General features: G+C 37.6%; 1 protein-coding gene across 1 annotated transcript in view; it reads left to right on the top strand.

The window, feature by feature from the left end:
- The window catches only part of LOC149262549 (MAR-binding filament-like protein), a 102,109-nt gene that overhangs the window by 63,653 nt on the left and 17,280 nt on the right, over positions 1-21,176 (top strand). Inside the window, exons 3-4 of the mRNA XM_089424888.1 lie at positions 6,978-7,284; positions 8,189-8,296. Coding sequence (XP_089281014.1) covers positions 6,978-7,284; positions 8,189-8,296 — 415 coding nt within the window. The remainder of the gene's footprint in view (positions 1-6,977; positions 7,285-8,188; positions 8,297-21,176) is intronic.

Genomic DNA, 21,176 nt, shown 5'->3' with positions numbered 1-21,176 from the left:
AGAGCAATTTGTAATTGTCAATTTTATTTTGCAATTTCATTTACTCATCATCATGGCAACTTCAAGTTCAACCATTCGCGAGGCAGAGGAAGTGGAACATAAAATTGAATTTGCCCCTTTGGAAATATGTAATTGTTGTTGGGAAGATCCAAGGAGGGGGATCATTGGCATGGGTTTGCAGTGAGTGTAAAAAGGAGTATAAGGGATCCTATACTCGGGTTAAAGCACATTTACTTGTGTTAAAAGGCATGGGGTTCAAATATACACTTGCCCACCTAAAGAGAATGGGACATATGGAAATGGTTTAAGGAAGGCAAAACTTGCAAAATATTAGAAAGAACAAGATGAGGCAGATGCTAAAGCAAATGAGGCAAATCCCACCTCTCAATTCAAAGTTAAAACAACCAACAAGGTTGGGAGCATCTTCATCAAAGCCTCCACTTCCCTCTCATGGAATTGTCAACCTTGGTTCAAAGCGGTCTAATTTGGGACCGCTTGAAAGGAGTTTTAATAACGATGCTCGAGAGACGACAGATGCAGCTATAGGTCAATGCATTTATGCGAATGACCTTCCCTTTAGCCTTGTGTGATCTCCTTATTGGGCGAACATGATAAAAGCAGTGAATGAAGCCCCAAAAGGGTATAAGAGCCCTTGATATGAGAAGGTCCACACTACAATGTTGAGAAGTTAGATTTAGAGGCTAAATCAAGCCCCATTCGTAATTCATGGGACATTTCAGGGGTGTCCATCATTTCTGATGGATGGAAAGATCAAAGGAATATGCCTTTTTGATTAATGTGATTGCTCAAAGCCCAAAGGGGGCAATGTTTTTGAAGGTAGTGGATTGTGAGAGGCAGATGAAAGATTCCCAATTCATTGCTGACATCTTGATTGAAGCAATTGAATTGGTGGGGTAATAAAATGTTGTCCAGGTAATAACTGACAATGCAATGGTGTGTAGAGCAGTAGGCCTAATTATTGAAGGCAAATATCAACACATCTTTTGGACCCCTTGTGCTGTACATTCATTGAACCTCATGTTGAGCAAGACGGGGAAGCAAATTGAGTGGATTCGAGTTATTTTTGAAGAGGCAAAAGAAATTCAAGCCTTCATCACAAACCACCACATGCCCCAAGGAATCTACTGGGAATTTGCGATGTTGGAGTTCCTTAAGATACCTAAACTTTAAAGTTTATTTCATAAATTTTAATTTTTGACTCTAAATTCAAATATGTAAATTGGATTCTCAAATGTCATGATTCATGAATCATAATAGTTATTCAATCAAATTATGATTTTTAATTTATTGAAACATTGGCAATTTGACACTTGCAGGTTGCCAAGACTCGTTTTGTTTCTCACATCATAGTTTTGACAAGGCTTATGTAGGTGAAAGAAACATTACAATCAATGGTAAGTAGTTCTCTTTGGAATCAATGGAGGCAATCTCAATCTGAGAGAGCACAAGCAGTGAAAAGGTTGGTTGTTGATGATGAATAGTGGGATAGGGTGGAGTACCTCTTGGCATTTACTAAGCCAATTGTGGATTTGCGTCACTTGTTTGACACAGATATGCCTAATTTTGGAGAGGTGTATGAGGGCATTGATTCCATGATAGAGAAGATAAGGGTGGTTATAAATGCCAAGGAGAATGACCCAGATGAATTATTTTACAGAGAAGTAAAAGTTATATTGACCAAAAGGTGGAACAAGATGACCACTCCATTGCACCTTTTGGCCTATGCAGTGAATCCAAAATATTATGCTGTTAAGTGATCCAAAAAGAACCAAACCAAACAAAGACCTAGAAGTCTCACAAGGATTTAAAAAATATTTTTGTAGATCCTGAGGATTGGGGTGCTAATATTAATTGTATGTGGGACAAGACCAGATTAAGTCCAATTGATTGGTGGAACTACTATGGCGGGGAACTTCCACATATCCAAAAATTGGCCATCAGGATCTTTTCGTAGGTTGCTAGTTTCTCTTTAGCAGAAAGGAACTGAAGTACATATGGCTTCATCCATGCAGTGAAGCGAAAAAGATTGGGCTCCAAGAAGGCCAAGGAACTAGTGTATGCTCATTTGAACCTTTGCCTTCTGTCACACAAGATAGACGAATACAAATTTGGGCCCACCAAACTATGGGATGTGGAATCAGAGTTGCCTGACTTGGATATGACATTGAATGCTAGGTCTCATATGACTTTGTTTGATGAAGAGGTGCCAATAGTTGGATCTTTAAGTGGACATGGTGGTAATGCTCCCACTCTTGAAGAGGACGTGGTTCTTAGTGACATGAATGAAGGCATATTTGATGATATGTAAATGTAATTTATGATGGTGCTTTAAACTTTTGAACCATGAATATTGAATACCATAATATGCCAGATGAATTATGAATAATGATAGTAGACTGCTAGTCATAGTTCATTTTGTACTTTGTACTATGTATTGTGCATTATTAATTTTGGTGATGATGTTGTAACTTGTCATGTTGATGATTGAAATTTGAAACAGAACTTGATGATATGTTGAATGATGAATGATGAATGTTATAATAATCATTAATGATGATGACAATGTTTATGCTGAATTGATGATGACAATAGATGATAATTGATTATGTATTTTTAAATATAGAATCTAGATTCTAAAAGATGAATGGTACACCCGAGAGAAGGTAGAGGAAAAAATTCCTCACCTCATTCAGTAGAAGCTTTTGGGGACCAAAAGCATCCCAAAATGGGGAGGTGTGATTGGGATTAGATTATTGGAAAATGTAGGTGATAATGCCTATCGATTCAGTTTACCACCATACGTGCGCATTTACTCAGTTGTGAATATAAAGATTTGAAACTCTATGAGCCTTCCATGCTAGATCAGGAAGATGAATAGGTCCTATCTGCCGTGGAGGATTTGACACCAGATGCTCAGGCAGTTGACAAAAGGTCCATTTTGGCAGAAGAGGTCAAGAACTCCAAGATAAGGGCATTATGACCTTTCGCAGATTGTGTTGAAAGGACAACTTCTAGGAAAAGCTAAATAGTATACCCAAGAGAATGTGGAGGAAAAGTTTCCTCATTTCATTTAGTAGAAGCTTTTGGGGACCAAAAGCCTCCCAAAATGGGGAGGTGTGATCCAGATTGGATCATTATATTGTTTGTCATCCATCTTGATGTTTTCAGAGTAATAAAAGTGGAGGAATCAACTCTCAGGACCATTTTTACTGGCGGGACCTAGTTTGGCAAATTGGGGTTTGAAACCTTCCGAGAGCATTTTGAAGCATCAAATGACATTTTTTGGGGGTAAAAGCTTTGTCGTTCTAGCGCAACACCTTTTTGCCCTATTCTACACATAAAGACCTTTCCAATGGTGCAAGAATTGTGTCAATCAGAGTTTGTATGTGAAAGTTATGCCACTCAGAAGTCAAACTTCTTGTTTTCACCACCATAATTCGAGAGGATGCCACGTTAGCTCCCATTTTTCATGGAAAAGGGGCTAGCCATGCGATTATGATGAAGAAGACTCTAGAAGAGTCTATATTGTAACTTTGGTTAAGAGTTGAGGTAGTCAGACCTAACTGGGCCACTAGGAGGAAAAGGGGTTCCATTCTTTCGAGTGCATTTGTTCCATAGCTGAGAAAAAATGACCAAGAGAGATAGGAGATAGAGCACACAGAGAGGATTTGTGCACTGTAATAGCCCACAGGCCATAGGCCATACTTCTTTGTACTTGCATACATTTTCTATTCAGAGAAAGAGAGCAGACTGGTCACAACTTCCAGCTGGGTTTTTATCTCGAAAGGGTTTCCCAAGTCATATCTTGTGTCAAATGTGTGTGTCAGTTTTTATTTTGCTGTTTTCTATTTTCGGCATAGATTTAATTCGCATGCATACTTTATTAACAATAATCTGCAGATCTATAAATCTATAGAGAAATAAACCTATAATAGTGTAGATTTTGGATATTTAAGTATAATTTTATTAGATTTGTTGTGATGAACTGCCCAGTGGAATATCTACAACTTCCCAAGTCATATCTTGTGTCAAATGTGTGTGTCAGCTTTTATTTTTTATGTTTTCTATTTTCAGCATAATTTTAATTCACATGCATACTTTATTAACAATAATCTGTAGATCTATAAATGTATAGAGAAATAAACCTATAATATTGTAGATTTTGGATATTCAAGTATAATTTTATTAGATTTGTTGTGATGAACTGTCCAGTGGAATATCTACAACAGTTTACAGATCACTTAAGCAATATTAATAAGGTAATGTGTGAACTGCCTCAACATGTGTGCCAATGAGAGGTGTGCTCTACCTAGGGATGAAATAAATGTATTAATAAGAGACTCAACCCTGCTGAAAACTTTAGGGTTCACCATAACCATGAGAATAATACATCAAATGTACATCAAAAGGCTTAGAAAGGCTAGATTACCATAGGAACTCATGAAGTAACTGCATGGAATATCTCGTATCCCTGAAACATGTGAAAAAATATAGATCAAATGGAGTATTCAATGTCATCAAATAAATAACCCCCAAGGTGATGTTCTAGTAATGTTATAATGCTAATGTCACCTAGGGAGTTTCCCATGAAGGAAAAGTGTCACCATAGGAACCAAGTACATAGGAACACTCAACCAAGAATGATAGTCCATAATACCAAAGGTTCAATTCACATGTGAAACACATCGCCATGTGGTAGGGCACTCATCCACCAAGCCTAAGTACCACCATACCTCATTAAAACTGATATATCACCATAATGCTGAAATATAACATGGCCACCCATGATACTTTGATAGTAAACCATTGCACATCCACAGTTGGCTGTGGTCGGACAATCCATAAGTGAAGTGCGAGGGGAAGTATGTGCATCCATAATAACACCCTTGTATTTGTCAATTACTCCATGCCACATGGTGTTATGCTGTAAATCATGTGTTGTGATGAAAAATCAACAATATTGTGATAATAATCGTAAGGGTATTCTCTCATACAATATGAGGGACAATGGGTCTTATTTGTGGAGTTTCTTGTCCAAATTTAATGGGTGAAAGTGCTCATTGCATTGCAAATGATTTTGAAATGTTGCTAGATGTTATCACTTCTCAGAGATACCATTGGAATTTCAAGTGGTCTTTGAGAATAACTCATGTTTTGGTCTGTCTTGTGGAACTTCTTGTCTTAATATGATGGGTTGAGGGTGTGACTGGTATGTTTTCTCTTTTCAAGTAGTACTCAGAACAAAAATTTTGAAACCAAGAAAGAAGGATTCAGAGTATTCTATCATGTTGAAAATATGATCAAAATGTAAGCTTTTATTATGCTAGATAATGTTTTCTTGCTATCTTAACAGATCTGTCATGCTCGGGTGTTGGGTCCACTGAGCCTTGGATCTGATATGGGTTCAGATCTGGATCCATGGGGATTTGCCCAGGATTCGTCTGTGACATGACATCCCTAACCCACCAATTTTCGTTGACTCACGAAACCAACACCTCTACGGCCCTTTTCAAAATTCACATTTGTGATGGCTTTTGATTGTCGTTCCATGAAAATGCAACTATGGAGTCTTTTCCAAGTGCCCTTTATGCTCTGTTATTCCGAATAGGGGGCAAGTCTCACTGAAAGTTCTAGCAATCAAGAGACAATGACATATATAGGATGGACTTCTCTCTCTGGTCACTTTGATAGATTCTAGATGAGGAATGCTTCAACACATCTTTGGACTTCTCTCTCTGGTCACTTTGATAGATTCTAGATGAGGAATGCTTCAACACATCTTCATTTGTGCCTGTGTTCCCTTTTCTGTAAGAAATGCATATTCATATAATATTTTTGTCACTAGCCTTTTAGTATGCTGGAGATAAGGGGAAAATTATTTCTTTTTGGGCGAAAACATGGGTATATGATTCTATATTAAGCTATGTATTATAATTATTATATATTGTTAATTAAGTTATATAAATTATTTAATATATATGAGTGATGTATTATATATATATTCTTTATTTTTATGCAAATTTTATTTTTAAAAAATATACGAATGTCGAATATACTTATATTGTTTGTACTCGCCATTTCCTTGCCGTATGTGGAACTTGGCTTTTCAAAAAAGTGGCAGATCTGTATCTGGATCCGGATCTGCATCCTGGTAACTTAGGTTTCTTGAGACCATGCACTGCAAAAAACACTTTAGGGCAAACATTAATGTCTAGGATTTATTTATGATAGTTTGGTCAAAATTAAATGAAAATACCATTAACTTTCTATACCTCTTAATATTGTTGATTGTCAAAGAATCCCTAGATGCCTTAAAATTCAGCTAAAACGTTTTAACTTGTTATTGACTATTAATAACATTATGAAAACAAGAATTCTTTAGATATTACTTTACATCAAAAGAATGGGCAAAGAAATATGACAAATACTTGTACTAATCTAATGTTGCTTCTATGTTAAAATGATAACTTAAAAGGGAATTATTCGGATTAGAGTTAGAACTTAGCAGCTGTCACATAAAATCTCACTTAAAACTACCTGTTTTTTCCCCAAGGAAAACCTCATGTTCGTTATATTCATGGATGACATTTTTAATAAACCTGTCATTGTAGACTAGTATGCCTAACTGAGGGGTTTCGAACTGGGCACCTACTGGCATGGAACTAGCCAGATACCCAAAAACATTGGCAACCACCAGTTGAGCTAACCCCTTGGGCTACTGAGAGATGCCTATTAGCTGTTCAAACTTGATGTTCTTAATGGTTAATAGTTGTGTGAATACAAAGTTTAAACAGTGTTACTTTTGTGACGTGATGAAATCTAATTGAATATGAACATTTTGATGTTATGCATTTTGTTATTCTTGTTCGAATATTTTCTCTGAATTTTCTGTTTCAACGTTATGATAGGTCATATGCATGTCTATCTGTATTTAATTTGTTGTCCGCTTCATATAGGTACACACTACAAAATGCAGAGTATCGGCTTTGCCTCCAGAAAAGCCTCTACATGTCTGAAGATTCTTCTTTGGCCAGGCAAAAGGAAGAAACTTCTGACATTAACAATCCAGAGGCTTTGGATGATGGCGATCGCAATGAGTCAGACTTGGCCCAGGGTAAGCAAAAGACATCTAAAATGGAGGTTGTCTCTGAAGAGGAAGCAGGCCTTCAGGACTTGGACATACCTGAAGGGCTTGGTGAATTATCTCCCGAAGCTCAGGACTATATTCGTGACTTGCAGTCCCAGTTAACCCGATTTTCAAATGTGGGTATTAGATGCCAGTTTTCTGTGGCTTTTGTTTGACTGTTATATTTTTGACCTATTCAAAGCAGCTATATGTTTTGGAGGGGAAAGATTAGGCTGGTTTTATAAATTTATTCTTTTGGGCGTGGGAAGGGAGGGAATGCTTTTGTGGTGGTGTAATATTTAGATCCTTTTTATGTTTACTTAATGAGACTGGAGAACTAGGAACTCGTTGAGAAGAGCAATGGGTGATTTCAGGCCACTTTATGTTTCAAAAAATTATTGTAAGGTCCATTGCATTCTGCTGCAACCAAAGAGAATTTATTATATTTTGTTAGCAAGTCAATTAGTTTTATTAACAGGTTGCTAAGCAAGATATAGGAACTTGTAATCTGTTAAAATAGGTCTGAACAATATCGAGGCAAAGTATTAAGTAATGTGATCTGCATATTACATGACTTCAAAGAATGGGCATTGAAAGTTAGATAGGGATGGTAAAGACTCCGCATGGATGGGGAAAAGGAATATTGTTACCTTTAAAGAAGTCCTGGACAGCTTTGGCATTTCTGCCTTACTTAAGCTTAAGATGGATGTGTATCATTTTCATTTTCATTTCCATTTTCCAGTGATTAGGGTTCTATGTTGACTTTCAAAAGGTCCATATTATATTTCATTTCGCATTGTAAGTACATTGCCTTATTTTGGTTTTTGTGTTTTTTAATCCCTAGAGAGTGTTTCTCTTTGTCTATGTTAATTGTTTGTTTACTGTTTCTTTAAACCTATTTTTATTCTGCTTCATTTCGATACATGTATACTTGTTTCTCCCTTTTCTTTTATTTTTCCCTCCAAAATTTCCTTTCGCAATCAAATCATCTCTTCATATCCCATGACATCCTCTAACTAAATACCTGCCATTTGTCTACAGGAACTGCAAGAAAGCCAACTGAAAAATGCAGCACTGCAGATGCAAAATTTAGCTGGGGAGGAAAAGAATGACTTATTGGATTACTTGAGATCTTTGGAGCCAGAAAAGGTTTATGTTTCTTCCTGCTTTCTGCTTTCTTAACAGGAACTATTTTCAGGCCTGCTGTTGAAGTAATATTGTTAACACACATCAAAGGTGCAAAAGAACACTGTTAGTTGGCACTATTCCTTGCAAATTACTAAAAACAAGTAGTCTGTATCTGCTGCATGTTTCAATGCTTTTATAATATCAATCTTCATCTCGCAGGGAGTTTCTCTTAGAAATAAAATGGCTATGTGTTGTTATATTGGCAGAGATGATTATTTTGCTGTTTTCCAAAACTCTCAGTCTCCATTCAAACAACTTGACCTTAAGTTTTAGATAAGAAAGTCTTAGTAGGCAAGATGAGAATATCATTGCCAGTAAGTAAACTGTATGCTGCCTATTTTTTAAACATTTGTGTGATCATTAGCATATTTCTCGATGAGAACCTAAGTTGTTTTGTGAGGGGTGCATTCTAATATTCTATAGCTCAGTATGAGTGAGATGTGTAAGGTTTGTTTTCTTTTTGTAAATGAAGAAACGGAAACCTATACTCTGAAGGTCCCATGGAAGAAATTTTCTTAATTAGAAAATCAAATTACAATTGCATTTATGAATTTAAACATGCAGATTCTGAATGATTTCAGTGGGGTAGAATAAAATTCTTACAAGATAAACTATTTGATTGGACTATAAAGGATGATAAAGTTAAATATATGATCAGAATGGGAATGCCTGATATGCAACTACATCATTTGGACTTGGCTAGGAGTTCCAAAGAAATTTGGGATGAGTTAAATCAGCTATTTGGGTCAAAAGCATAGAGTGCCGAGCTTATGTTAAAGAAACATTTTGCCAGCTTCAAGATTGACGGCTAGTGGGTAAAACATGTCTGTACATATAAATACTTTGAAATCATGAATGCCACGACAAGAATGGGCATGAAGGTTGAGGAAGGTGATGCCAAAGAAGTATTATTGAATAGTTGGCACACAAATTGTAACAACATAGTCTTCACTCTCACTTATATCCCTCGGTCCTTGGAAGCCATGATGTCAATCCTCATGGCTGAAGGAAAAACTCTCTTTAATAAAATTAATGGCACTAAAAAAGTAACAAAGGTGAAGGCAACAATGCATATAAAGGGAAAAAATGATTCCACATAGGGAATTAAGGCCATAACCTTCAGGTTGTAAACTACAAGCAATTGGTGTACGAAAAAATAGTCACCAAAATGAATGAAAATTGACATATGGTTCAAGTTTCAGGTGATGAAGACTTTGATGCAGATGATGATGATGAATTTGATAAAGATTTCCTGTTTTGATCATCAACTTAGCATCTCAACCTCAAGACAAAGGATATTCAAGAGGAGATGTTCAGTTGATTGATTGTCTAGGGAAGTCCAACTTAACTCCACCTTCAAACAAAGAGGGTGATAACAATTTCATAGAGTTGACTGATTTTTTAGTGGCGTTTGGTGGAGATCAACCTTTAGAATGAGGGTGATGTTGGTGAGATGGAGCACTGCGAAAATTTGTTTAATTAGAGAAAAAGGGCAAAACAAGAACATTATACAAATTTCGTTGTTGAATCTAGTTGTTTGAAAGTGTTCTTATAAATTTTGTATTCGTTGTAAAACTAGCTCCATCTTATGGGGAGGTGTTAGGGTGGTAACACTCAATAAAATGTTGTTAGGAGTCCTAGTGTTAGAGGATAACAATAAATCATAATAACCCAACATTAAATATAATTTAGTCAAGGAGGTAGTTAAATAACATATCACTTGATATATAAAAGAGGTTTATGTGATGTATTCAGTTGACTCCATTGATAAGAATACATTCTTTGTATATTTGTTTCTTTCTTTTTCTGTATATCTGTTTCTTTCTTAGTGTGTATACGATTCCATTATGCTAGTTCATGGTATGTTTGCATTGACTTTAGCTTGAAATTGACCGCCATATCCTGATTTGAGATGACCTACTAGGTCTATCACTTTAGAGAACACTGAGACAGGATCATGCTATCTTTCTATGCTTAGTTTACTATGAGATCAAGGGGAGGTTCCACTGCTTCTGCAAAGAGTAAAGGGGACCCTTAACCACTTTCTTGAGGGACTTGGATTGGAGGTGTATAGCTTGTTCTTAAAGGAGGTTTTAGATCTCTTTGTCTGAAAAGCTAAATTCTATGGGGTCCACCTAGGAAAAACCTTGTTAGATTGATTATTTCTTTCTTTCCTCCAAACTGGATGGTGGAATCCCATGTAGTGACGCTAGAACGTGAGATATCTCATTTCCTCTAGACCTGAAAACAAACAATTGGGCCCTGTTACTACAAAATTTAGCAGCCTAGTGCTAAGCCTTGCTAGGTACTCTAGGTATAGGGCAACAATGAGATCAGGCACCATTGTCATGTCAGTGGCTTTTCCCCTGCTGTTTTGTGGTTGGATAGTATTCCACGAGGTAGGCTTCCCCAGTAAGACTTAGAGGTTAGATGACTAAGGTGAGCCAAATGGCTCTCTAAGGGGCTTGCAAATAATACATCATAGAAATGTCTTCAATAAAGAGAGTCTCAAGGTGAAACAGAGATGATGGATTGGAGGAAACTACTGGCAAAGCCTAAGAGGCAGAGATAAGATCGATGGATTCTCAAGTTAGTTCTTCCACCAGACACAATCAATTTATAAAATGCTTAAGGCTGCTGAAAGGGGGTAAACAAGGCCATTTCGATTTCTGTTATAATGTTTTGCACACTGTAAATTTGCATACTCTTGAAACCCTAACTTATTACAGGCTATCAATATGCTTAGGGCTACTGAAAGGGGGTAAACAAGGTTATTTCCATTGCTGTTATAATGTTTTGCACACTCTAAATCTGCATACTCTTGAAACTTTAACTTATAACAGGCTAACAATATGCTTTTGGTGGCTGTGAATGCATAAAACAACAAATAAGACCTAGAGGGTAAAACATCCATAAAATATGGATTTTTCTTTTTAAACATTAATAGACGCAATTCCTACTTAAACAGCATTAACATATAGGTGCAGTTATGCTATAAAATGTGGATTAAACAAACCCTAACCCTAGTTTACCATAAAATAAAGAAAAATAGAAAAATTATGATGATCGAGACACAATGACTAGTGCCTTCATTCAAATAGGTAATGGAATCAATAGGATGAGGTCAAGATAAAAGGACCTTGGACAGAGAGGGAGGAGAGAGAAATTGCTTCACCTCCAAACCCTAGCAACTTTCTTCTTTAGGAGATTTAAGGTCAAAGGATGAAATCTTTTTCTTTTGATGAATACTTGATGACAAATTTTGCATAATAAGAAACAAGAGTTCATAAATAATTTTGCAATTTTTAATATGTCACAAGAAAAACCCTAATTTTATTAATTCACATAAAATGAAAGAAAAAATAGCATTAAACTTACACCATTCAAGTAAGCATCACTTCATCAATCCATAGAAAGTCTCTCCATGCAAGACATATTCTTCGTAAGACAATTTACATACCCTATTTAGCCTTTGTTTCCAAGTGAAAGAGAGAGAACCAGTACACACTCTTTGCAAGAGAGAATTGAGAGTGTGTTATAATCCTCCAAAACAATTCAACTTCCCTCTATTTATATGAGGGCAGTGAATTCAATTATCTTAATTTACACTGAAAGCCCTAAAAACATGACTTTAAGCATTCAACGAGTCCAATAGGTCACAAGTTAACCTAAAGATAGCTTTACATAACGATAAAGCATAAGAAATGGCTCTTTTCTCCACATTGATGGGAAAAGTAGCTCTCCAACATGACGTCATCCTCATAAGGTGAGCATAGCTATCAAGCAAGGTGCCAAGAAGGTTCCAAGAGTGCTCCTCATTCCAAGGCATCTCATTAGTGTGAAAGGGTGCATCCCTAAAGCCACAACTCCTCTTCCAAGATTCCATCATCAAGAATCCATACGCCATCATCCTAGAGTTTGCATGGGTGACGTTGCAACCCTAAGGTATGACGTCATCATAAAAAAGGTGTGCGCTAGCCTTCCCAAAGTATCTCAAGCCATCATCATCCTCGTCTGGGCTTTGGAACTAGGAAATGCCCATCAAGAAGGGGCAAGGCCAACCTAGGGGCGTCTTGGGTCCTTCGGGCATGTCATCAATCTTGTCAATGTCATGACTTCTTTGCCCAACGTGTTAGCATCTAGAGATGTAGAAGGTGCCATGCATCCATGTGAGAGCTCCTCAAGGCCCAATTCTCATCTTTGTGTGACCAACGTTGTGGTTACAAGGTCATAAGTGCTCTCTTGACTAGGCTAGATTCTTCAAGGTATTGTAGAAGTGTCAAGCCATCCCTCAAGGGATATCCAATGCATCTGGGAGAAACCACCTGAGATGTACCCTTAAGATCAAGTGAGATCAATATCATTAGGTAAAGAAACCATAAAACTATCGTAGTGGACCATTTTTAATGCTAGGGCATCAAAATACTTCACACAAGTCTTGCTTTCAAATGTCTTTCTACTTGATGATTTTTAAGCAAGTTACCCCACCTATGTTTGGGATGGTTATTCAATAGCCCTATGTTAAAATCTGCAACTAGGGCCAAATTCCACTTTGGACAACTCATTTGATAGAGATGATGATTGAATTGAATTCCTCTTTTTGAGAGGACTAAAATCGACCTAAAGATCATCAAATTTGGACAAGGGAAAATATGTTTTTGAGGTCAAGCCCACAAATGTGCAAATTGTCAAGGTCGGCCACATCTTCATGGAGGCTCATGAAGCCCAATGGGCATCTCTCTTCACCCTCAATGACTTGTATAAATATAAGAGACCTCAAAACTCATTTGGCATCATCTCATCTCACACGTTCTTCTCTCTACTCATCTAATTGGTATTTGACCAAGTTTGATTGCGATTTTTGTGTGAATCTTTTTGTTTGGGCAGGCTGCATTGTTTGGCACACAAATTGAGATTTTTGGGTAGGTTGATTGGGCTGACCGCAGGCGTGAAGTGCATATTTTGACCAAGTTTGACCATTGTCTTTATGACTACTTTGGGCTGACTTTCACCACTTGTGAAGGCTGAGTTTGACTGCCATTGACCGAGCTCCAAAGAGGATTGTTTGCTATTGATTTGACCAACGTTGAATTTCTAGTTAGGGATATTGACTAATGCAGAAAATTTTAGATTTAATAGGATTGCTTTGATCATCATTTGGTAAGAAAATTTTGACTTTATTGTTCTCTCTCTCTGTTGAACATTTGATATAATAATAAGAAGCACTGATCAAAGGGTTTTTCCCATCTTGGGGTTTTTCCCTGGCATCCACCAAATTTGGTGTCCTCTTGTCTTGCCTTGTTTTTGCATTTTATTATTCATGTTCTATCTACAGTTACTACCAATGTCATTTATGGTTAATGTGATTGCTATTGGAAATTGTCATTGGGCTGCTAAAGGACATTGAAGTAATTGTGCTAAGCATAGAGCATACCATTGTTAACTAAAATTAACATGGTATCAGAGCCCAGGTGAAAACAAAGCCCAAGCAAGAGAGAGAAGCAATCACTAAGAGAGATCTATTGGACAAGTCCCCATGGCATCTACATCTTACTTTAAGAGCGAGGACAAGCTCAATGATAAATCTGATTATCATGCATGTAAGATGACTTTGGACTTGACTTTGGAGGAGCATGAAGTATTGGACTATGTGCAGGGAAATGTGGTGGAGCCTCCTTCAAATGCACCGACAGCTGCTAAGATGAAGTATAGGAAAGGTGAGATCAAAGCAAAGAAAAATTTGGCTGACTCTATTCAAAAGCATTTGGTTGACTATATTTTTGATTTGGGAGCTTCTAAGGAGATATATGATAAGCTGGTTGGGATGTTCAAACTTCAAAGTGAACAATGCAAATCAAATCCTCTTTCTCAAACACAAGTTGTAGGACATCAAGATGGATAAAGGGGAATCTATCCAATCCTACTTCATGAGGATCACACAAATCAAGAATGACCTTCTATCTATTGGAGAAGTTATTGATGATAGGGAGCTCACTTTGATTGCACTTGGGGGTCTTTCGAGAGCATGGGATGTGTTTAACACCACCATTCTCAACAATGACATGATTCCTAGTTTTGATGAATTATTCGCTAGATGCACTCAAGAGGAGACAAGGATGAAGGAGAGAGACAAACCCTCAAATGGAAATGAACCCGAGACAAGCCCTCAAATGGAAATGAACCTTTTGCTTTCTCTGCTCATGCAAAGAAGAAAAATAATGTTGGTCCAAAGAGACAGGGTCAAGGATTCAAGTAGGGATTCAAAGAAGGAAGAAAAGGAAGGTGCTTCAATTGTAATAGGTTTGGTCACTATGCTAGAGAGTGTCCTCACAAGAAGAATCGTCCAAGGGACGATGACAATAACAACAACAACAAAAGCAATGGAAATCAAAGGAACAACAATTTCAACAATAAAGAAAAAAGGAATGCTCCTGCTGCTCGATATGGAAATGGTCGACCTCCCAAAATATCGAGAAATTTCAGGTATGAGGAAAGTAATTTTGTAGAAAAACAAAAGGAGTTTTATCTTATTTCTGCTCTATCTACTGCCTCTCCTTCGGATAGTTTGGATCATTGGTTGATTGATAGTGGAGCCTCAAGGCACTTCACTGGATACAAAGAGGCCCTCTCAAGTTTGATTGAAAAGAAGACTAATTTGGAGCTCATACTTGGAGACAATGCCACTTACCCGTGAAAGGGATAGATATTGTCACTCTTCACTTGAATCAAGGTCAAACCATTCATCTACAAGAAGTATTGTATGTGCCCGATTTGAAGAAGAACTTGGTGTCTATTTCTGCGATGGTAGATAAAGGCTTCAAGGTAGCATTCATTGATGGCAAGATATAATAACCATAAATGCAATAACATGCAATAGTCATAAATGCGGTCCCCAAGGTGTAATAACCATAAAGTCATGTGCAAATAGTTAGGTCCTCTCGTGTGAGGGGTGAAATTGCCAACTAACTCCTCAATCCATGCTCAAGATACTAACAAACACCTTGGAAAAAGGGCATATCCCCTCTCTTGCAAAAAACAATGATATAAATAATGAGATGTTATACATGTGTGCTAAAGTAAGGATAATTGGTGCACTCCTCAATGGTGGACATCCACATGTTAGTAATCTACTTCAACTCTTATTGCAATGTTGTAACTCTCAATGCGATGTGACAACTCTCAAGGCAAGCTACAATGCCTAGTGTATTGCTACAATGCCCAAGGCAATGACACAAATCTCAATGCATTGTCACAACTCCTATTGCAATGTCACAATGCCAAAAGAAGAAGGCTTCTCAAAAGCTACAACATGTATGGGTCGACCTCCAAATGTGTGCCATGGATTCAACAATGGGAGTGTGGTCCACCAAAAATGATAGTAAACCCCATCTCAAGTCTATTCAAGTGCCAAACAATCACCAAACAAGTAAGGATGCCCAAGTAGAAGACCTCCATCAAGATGAATCATGCCAAGGCATCCTTAAAACACTAGGACACTTCATCCCAAGCTCAAATAAGTCAAAATGAGTCAACTAGCCATTGCGAGTATTAGGTTTACATCAAAACTTATGTACAAGATGAACACTTTACTAGGAGTTATATTCCAGGTTAAGAGTGCCATCTCAATGTCATAACATGTCAAATAAACAAAGCGCTCTAGCAATAGAATGACATTTGGAACCATGAGTGGATTGTTAGCATATCATCATGCGCTCTAGCAATAGAATGACATTGAAACAGTGAGTGGATTAGCATATCATCATGAAAAGCTTTGCAATAAAGGGAGTGCTCTATGAAAATCTCTCTAGTATGTCAAGTATCATAACGAGATCATCATGGACATCTCAAGTGTTAAGGTGCTCTCACCATTATCCATTAACCAAGAACGACATTATGATGCCATGTGATAAATACTTAATTGTACAATAATGCATGAGGTACATCCACTGTGTAAAGGGTGATTGTCATCTAGCAAAACAATAGTGTAAAAGATCATCTCATAATAATCAACCAAAATAAGGGTAACCATGAAGAGAGAACCAGATCATGATCATCAATCAAGAAAAAAGGAATTTCCTCTACCAAGCCAACATCCATTAGTAGTAACTTCTGCCAAAATTACCAAGCTAACATTGTTGAAATTGGATAGCATCGGGAGGTACTCTCACATGCCCTTGGTGCTAGGCTTGTGAGAGAGAAACACCCACAAAAAATGATGTGTGGCATTTGCACCCAAGTTCAAGGTTTTGGACCAAAGCGAGTGGGCTTTGAACCCAAGGAAATTCTAATTTAATGTTGAGGTTGTGTTGGAGGTTTTTTGAAGGACAAAGGGGGCTTCCTAAGGGACCTAAGGACTAGTATAAGTAAGAAATCAATGGAGAGGTTTGGAGGACAAGGAGCATAAAGGATCATTTTTCTTGTGTGTTGGAAGAGGCTAGAAGTGACCTAGCCGTAGGCAGCAAAGGAGTCCGTAGGAGAAAGTTTGAGGACAATTGGCTAAGGATAGGATCTGTAGACAAGACCGAGTTTTTGTGGTTGGAAGGAGGCCAAGTAGGACCTGTTTTGGGGCTGAGAAGGCTGCAAGTTTAGCTAATGGAGGCCACAACTAGGGAGGAAGGCCATACGCCCTGTGGAAATTTGTGTAGGAGGGTCGAAGCCTAGAAAAGAGAGGTTGAGGTTGGTTTAGGGTTGTTGTAGCAGCTCGCAGGGCTTAAAGAGCAAGTCGCAGTGGAGGAAAGGGTTGGACTGAGCCTTGGTTCTGTAGTAGAAAGGAAAGCCCAACAATGAGGGCTTGTAGAGGTTGGCCACAAGATTGATAATAACTTGAACAGAGCAAGAAAGGTAGGCCGAGGGTTGAAGGACTTGGCCGCAAGCCTATCTAGGTTGGTCGTGGGCTAGAGGAGCAGTCCGAGGGCTAGAAAATGGGAGTCGGAGCAAGCCGAGCCTTAATAGAGCTACAACAAGGTCGCTGAGGGCTAAAGGAGCAGGGAAATGCAAGATGATCGCTATTGGAGACTGTGCTAAGTCTGCCAGGTGGGTAGATAGACTCGTGAAGGCTGGCTGTAGGTTTTGGCAGCAAAGGAAAGCCATTGGTTAACGGTAGATGAGAGCTAAAAGGACTGTATCTCAACTCAGGTAACTTGTACTAGTATTTTTCTATTTTGTCTTATATATTTGGCATGGTACAGGGATTGTAAAGGGCCATTTTCCCTGTTACGGGAGCCCTGAGGATTTTATTATTAATAGAATTGTAAGAAATCAGATTTGGGCATTAGACATTGTTTACTGTACATCGATCTGATTGTTGGTGTAATTTTTGCCGTGCAAAAGTTTAAAGTTAGCCATTTTCAATGTGTTTATGTTTTTTAGCTAAAGCATAGACCAGACCTGGGGTGCATGGAATTCTAACAAACATCCACTAGAAACAACTTCTACCAAAATTCCAACCTTTAGAAGGCTAGAATCAACCATGCTACCTTGCAAATCTATCAGTCGTGATGAAATCACATGTGCACTACAAAATGGGGGATAATGAGCATGAAGCTCCACATGCTTCATATTTTCATGTGAAACATGATTCTATGCAACTAGTATTACTCTTTGGTTGTCACAGTATACAACAATTGATGTCTCAAATGGAAAACCAAGTTCACCCATGAGATGTCGAATACACGACTTTTCTGCTAGCATTACTCCACCACGATATTCAACTTCTATGGTCGAAAGTGAGACAACCTTTTGGTTTTTACAAGATCGAAGTATGGGTTTATAATTAAGACAAAACACAACCAAATGTAGACTTTTTTGTCATCAACATTTCCAACTCAATGCAAAGCAATGTAGCTGATCATCTGGTTCACTTTTTCACTATAATATTTTATACTAAGTTGGTAAGTGTCCTTGATATAAGGAACAATTCTCTTTTGGCTTTTTGGTGGCTATCTTTCAAATTTTGCATAAATTGAGATACGACACCAACAACAAAGGAAACATTAGGTTGATTGTGAATTACATAGATAATGCTATCAATAAGTTGTGGATAAAGTGTAGTATGAACTTTCAAAGAACCACACTCCTTGATTAGCTCCACTCTCCATTGATAAGGTGTAGTAATGGTTTATAGTGTTCCATTCTAAACTTCTATAACAAGTTCAAAACATTTAGGTGGAGAAATATATGCCATCATTTATTTGTAAGACTTGGATCCAAGAAAGAAATGCAATAGACTAAGGTTAGTCATCTCAAAGTATCTACTAACTATTTCTTCAAACTCAGTTAAATCAACATTGATCCCTGTTTCCGCTTTGCTTGCACACCTAGGTCAGCGTGGGAAAAATCCTCAACCCCACAAGCTGCAACTTGGTGGCAAACTAAGAGATGGGGTTGTCACCTATTCCCAACTCTCTCCATTAAAGCTCTCTCCTAGTCAAAGCTAAGGGGGGTGGTCCCTAGTGGAGGTTAGTAAATGAAATGTGAGTTTGTAGCAGATTAAATTAAATGGAAAGCTTATCAACAATAGTAAATTGATCCCACAATATGAACAAGGAAGGAGATATATGAGCAACTTTCAATAATTCATTCAAGAAAAATATGATATCATAGACCAATGCTTAAAGAATTAATTGCTCAAAGAAAATAACATGCACTTGCTCAAATGAAAATGAGATAACAAACAATCCTGCAAAAGAGAACAATGATAGACAAAATATGAAATATCACTTGCAAGATACAAATGGAATAATGTACTTGTAAAGAAATGCTCAAGTAAAAGATAATATCATTCTATGATCATAAGCTAAACATCAAGTACATGTGATAGCAATTTAGCAAGTAAAGTAAAGATTGCAAGATGAAAGATCCACACTACTGGCAAAATGTCACTTTGAAGGAAAGATAACTTGAATTTGCAAATGAGATTCAATGGATCCAAAAGTATTACTTGCAAAATGTAAATAAATGTCACGCTTGCTAAAGGAAGTACTCAACAAAAAGAGAATAACATCAATGGACAATGAGGCCATCCATCATGACAAGCACATGAGATAAATAAATTTGCAAGTAAATTTAAAGTGCTCTAAGGTAAGTGAATTAGAAGGATATGCAATCTATTTAATATGATATGTAATTATCTTGGTAAATTTTAAATCCTTATCTAGATGTGACCTTTCTCTCAACTATTTTGAAACAAATCTCTAGCGTGAGGTGAGGCTGTATTAACGATACCTCCCCTGGAATATCTTGTTGAGAAATCTATAGGGCTGCAACTAAGATGATTTTTGTTAAACTTGATAACTGTTTGTGATGCATTTTTATTTTTCTTGATTATTAGCTTCTTCTCTTATTATTATGTTGTTATTATCATCAAACAACTACGACAACAAGAAGACCAACAATACACAAGAACACAAAATGTAGGTTGCAAGCCAGGGCCAAAACTTCTCCACTTGAGAGGAAAACTTGCAAATCTCTTCTCTTCTTATAGATTCTTTAGATGACGAATTCCAAGACCTCTAGACCAAGGCCAATACTCTTCCAAGACCAAGTTAGACCTTCTTGATGATGTGCTTCCCTTGTCCAAGCCAAACCCAGTGAAATCTCTTCCAGCTGCACAACTTTGACCGCTAACTACAAAATTTCGGCCTCCACTGTTGGTTTGAAATTTTTGGCCGCAATAGTTGCTACTTCCACACATGTGAGCAGTTTTAGGGCTTCTAAGGCTTCCTTTGATCTTCGCTTGGGTTTCCCCTTTTTCTAGGGCTTGTAGGTGACCTAATTGATTTTCCTTCGACCTTCTTCCTACAATTTTCTCAAGTTCGATCTTGCAGCATCAAAACCCTAACCTTCCTTCTTTGCACTTATGTGTGTGAGAGAGAGAAACAACCCAAACTTTCGTCCTTCGTCCTTCTTCCTTCTTTGCTAGTCTTCTTCTGCTTTTCCTTCACTTAGATGATAAGATGAGTGAGTGTCCATAAGAGGTCGAGTTCCCTCCTATATATAGGCTTCCAAGGAGGACGACATGCCCTAATGAGGCCGACTTGGTCTTGGAGGGTATTTTGACTCTTTTAAATACAAAAGGTAAGCCATCTCATAAGCTACCATTTCAGCTTATCTCAATGCATCATACCAACCAACATTGTCACATAGCAAGGCCTTGACTAACAACTCTATCTCTCCACAAGATCATAGCACAATGCTGGCAAGACCAATGATTGATAGACACCATCATCATTGTCTCTCAAGGCACATACCCCACCCGGGTGTTCACAAGGTATGTCCTTTTAGGACAATTCCTATCTTGGAATAACACATCCTCAAGGAATTTCCTCTTCAACTATTATCTTGGATGCTCGACCTCATCCTCAAAGAGTATCGGAAATCAGATGCTTACCCAGTCCTCCATTCTTTTTTCACGAAGTGCAGACAAGAATGATGTGTCCATCTCTCCCTCTCAACTATGGAGGATATATCAACCAGTCCAAGCTTGTCTCTCAAATACACAAGCTTCTTATTAGGAAGAGATTTTGTCAAGATGTCAGATACCTATTCATTAGTGGAGATATACTGTAGCTGCAACACTCCATCTTGCATCAAATTTCATATGTAGTGATACTTGTTATTTATGTGCTTTGTCTTTCCATGGAACATTGGGTTTTCAGACAACCTTATACAACTAGTGTTGTCACAATGTATCACTGGAGGGTCCATCGGTCGTTCAAACAGGTTGGAGAATAGCTTTCTCAACTAGATAGTTTCTCTGCTTACTTCATAGGCTGCAATGTATTCAGCTTCAACGCTAGTCAAAGTAACTGATTCCTGCTTTCTACTCATCTAGGATATCATG

The sequence above is a fragment of the Pinus tabuliformis genome, chromosome 6 (genome assembly GCF_031772625.1).
Source record: "Pinus tabuliformis cultivar Carrire ecotype Pingquan chromosome 6, CPIR1, whole genome shotgun sequence".
In the NCBI taxonomy this organism is placed as follows: Eukaryota; Viridiplantae; Streptophyta; class Pinopsida; order Pinales; family Pinaceae; genus Pinus; species Pinus tabuliformis.
This window is presented reverse-complemented; position numbering and strand designations above follow the sequence as displayed.